The 2,576-nt window shown below is 41.0% G+C and overlaps 1 protein-coding gene across 1 annotated transcript in view; it reads left to right on the forward strand.

Moving 5' to 3' along the window:
- The window catches only part of LOC105986326 (lysosomal acid lipase/cholesteryl ester hydrolase-like), a 63,278-nt gene that overhangs the window by 35,223 nt on the left and 25,479 nt on the right, over window positions 1-2,576 (forward strand). Inside the window, exon 2 of the mRNA XM_013017171.1 lies at window positions 378-495. Coding sequence (XP_012872625.1) covers window positions 378-495 — 118 coding nt within the window. The remainder of the gene's footprint in view (window positions 1-377; window positions 496-2,576) is intronic.

The following is a 2,576-nucleotide window of genomic DNA, read 5'->3' on the forward strand; positions in this document are numbered from 1 at the left end:
TCAGAAAAATAGATTATTACATCAGAGAGTGACTCTAAGCCAGAAGATGTAACAACTCAACCTCAGAATCAGCTTAGAGTCTTGGAAATATTAATAGCCAGGTGTTGTGATCTTAAGGTTAAGAGTTTCTGTGTGTGTGTGTGTGTGTGTGTGTGTGTGTGCATGTGTATGTGTATACTTTTCTCTAAGTGCATCTGGACATTATATTGTAATTATTTTTAGTCTATATTGAAAATGAATTGATTTATTTTTCTGGCTTATGTCTTAGGATAGAAGCTTGAAAACCAGGACAGTGTTAGCTTGTACATTTAGAGAGGAAAGAAGTGTTTATTTTTGTCTGTTAGCCAGGTTCTAATGGAAGCCTTTTCTCTTCCCAGATGCAAATGATAAGTTACTGGGGATACCCTGCTGAAGAGCATTTCGTGGAGACAAAGGATGGATATATTCTGTGTATTCACAGAATCCCTCATGGGAAGCAGAAGCATTCTTACCAAGGTATGGTGTTTCCTGTGGTAAGAGAGAAGAGTTCTTCAAATAGGTTCATCAAGTTCCACACAAATGGCTCACAGCTGGAGCTGGGAATCTCATTAACTATGCTGTGAGAATGCATTCCTTCTTTCAGGCCTCTCCCCCTCATCAGCACAGCAATTAACAGGCAAGGTTCCTGGCTTGTGTGTGTATCACACAAGGTGCCTTGCTCTGGAATATGAAAGAAAGCATGAGTCTTGAGATGCTCCCAGGTCCTGGAAGAAGCTTTAGGGGACACCAGTGCAGCCCTAGAGTTGCCACTGACTCCTATGTGTTCTCCCCACTGTGAGTCTTTTACCACTTCTATGACTGTAGCAAGGATCGATTGAACACAATAACCTCAAAGTTTTTTTCTTTGTTATCATTTATTTATTTATGTATTATTCTGTGCTCTACAGGTTATTGGTCATGTTCTTTCTTTGTGGGGGAGGGGTGATGGGGAATGAGGAAGTATATACTGGGTCATCAGAATGGAGAACATAGATTAAAAGTACCTACTCTAAGTTCTGTCTTCCATAGCATCTTCTTTCTATGTAGGATTCCCCTGGTAGAGAATCTTGATGTGTATTTAATACCTGTTCGAGCCTACCTCAAGGGGGACTTTTCATGAAATGTGTGATATCCTTCAGTTCTCTGGAGGAATTGTGATTTTCCTAAGAATTAAGCTTTAGTTTTCACTGTCCACAGCAAAGGATCTTCATTTTCCTATGTGTCATTCAAGAGCAATGTTGTCAGTGCTGTTACTTTAGCTAATGGAAAGCCAAATAGAAGAAAAGAATGCATAAAGTCCTTTGCACTGAATATGGAACTTCTTTTCTCATGCAGACCACTTTCTCTCCTGACCTCCTATAAATATCACCACTACCTTGCCTTGACCTAGACTGGACACTACAAAGTCATTCTTTCCTCTCTTCTATCTCCTCCTCTTCCTCATGCTCATTTCAATCTTTCTCTTCCTCCTCCTCTCCATCCTACTCTCCTTCTCTTCTCCCTCGCCCTCCTCTTGCTGTTAAAATTCTCTGCAGTGCTGATAGTTGAACCCAAGTCTTCCACATTGTATACAAGCACCAGACTACTATGCTTCTTCCCTGACTATGCAGAATCATTTTTTACACTCCTCTTCAAACAGCTGTTAGGATCTCTCTGGGCCACCCATGTTATATCCCTTCCTCATGGTCTCTCATTACTCTTTCTTTTTCCCCTGACATTTAAAAAATGTTATTTTAAAGGGATTTTGTACAGAGGGATTACAGTTATATAAGTCAGGTAATTAGTGCAGTTCTTTGTGAAAGTGTTTCCCCTTCTCTCCTTTTCTTCCATGTTCCCCCTCCTGTCCCCCTTCCTACAATTTATATACACTATTTTCAAAATAGTGTCTCATGAGTACCACTGATGTTTTTGTTCACCCTTTTTTTCTACCATTTTTCTGGACATCTGAAATAGTGCTTGTGTGATTTCCTTTTTTATGTTTCCCTTACGTGGACATTTACATTGCCATTGCTGACTTTTCTCATTTGTGAGTCTTAGGGCTTGAGCTCAGGGCCTGGGCATTGTCCCTGAGCTCTTTTGCTTAAGGCTTGCACTCTACCACTTTGAGCCATAGCTCCAATTCTGGCCTATGAGTGGTTAATTGGAGTTTAGAGGGTAAGGGGATCTTTCTGCCTGGGCTGGATCTGAACTGCAATCTTCAGATTACAGCCTCCTGAATAGCTACCATTATAGGTGTGAGCCTCCAGTGTCCAGTATGCTTACGGTTTTTTTTTCTTTTTTTCTTTTTTTTATTGTGAAAATGCCATACAGATGGATTATAATTACATGGGCAAGGTAATGAGTACATTCCTTTTTTTTTCTTTTTTATTTGTGAACATACTGTACAGAGGTGTTACAATTACATGGGCAGGATAATGCGTACATTTCTTACCAAGCATTGCAGCCTCCTCCTTTGGTTTGCCCTTCACATCCCTTCCCAGCCTCCCCCCTCCCCCCAATCCCAACCCTTCTCTTCCCCCCCTTAACCTCCCCCCCGGACCGACGTTGTAAAGCTTGTT

Source organism: Dipodomys ordii, unplaced genomic scaffold (assembly GCF_000151885.1).
Source record: "Dipodomys ordii isolate 6190 unplaced genomic scaffold, Dord_2.0 Scaffold34, whole genome shotgun sequence".
NCBI lineage: Eukaryota > Metazoa > Chordata > Mammalia > Rodentia > Heteromyidae > Dipodomys > Dipodomys ordii.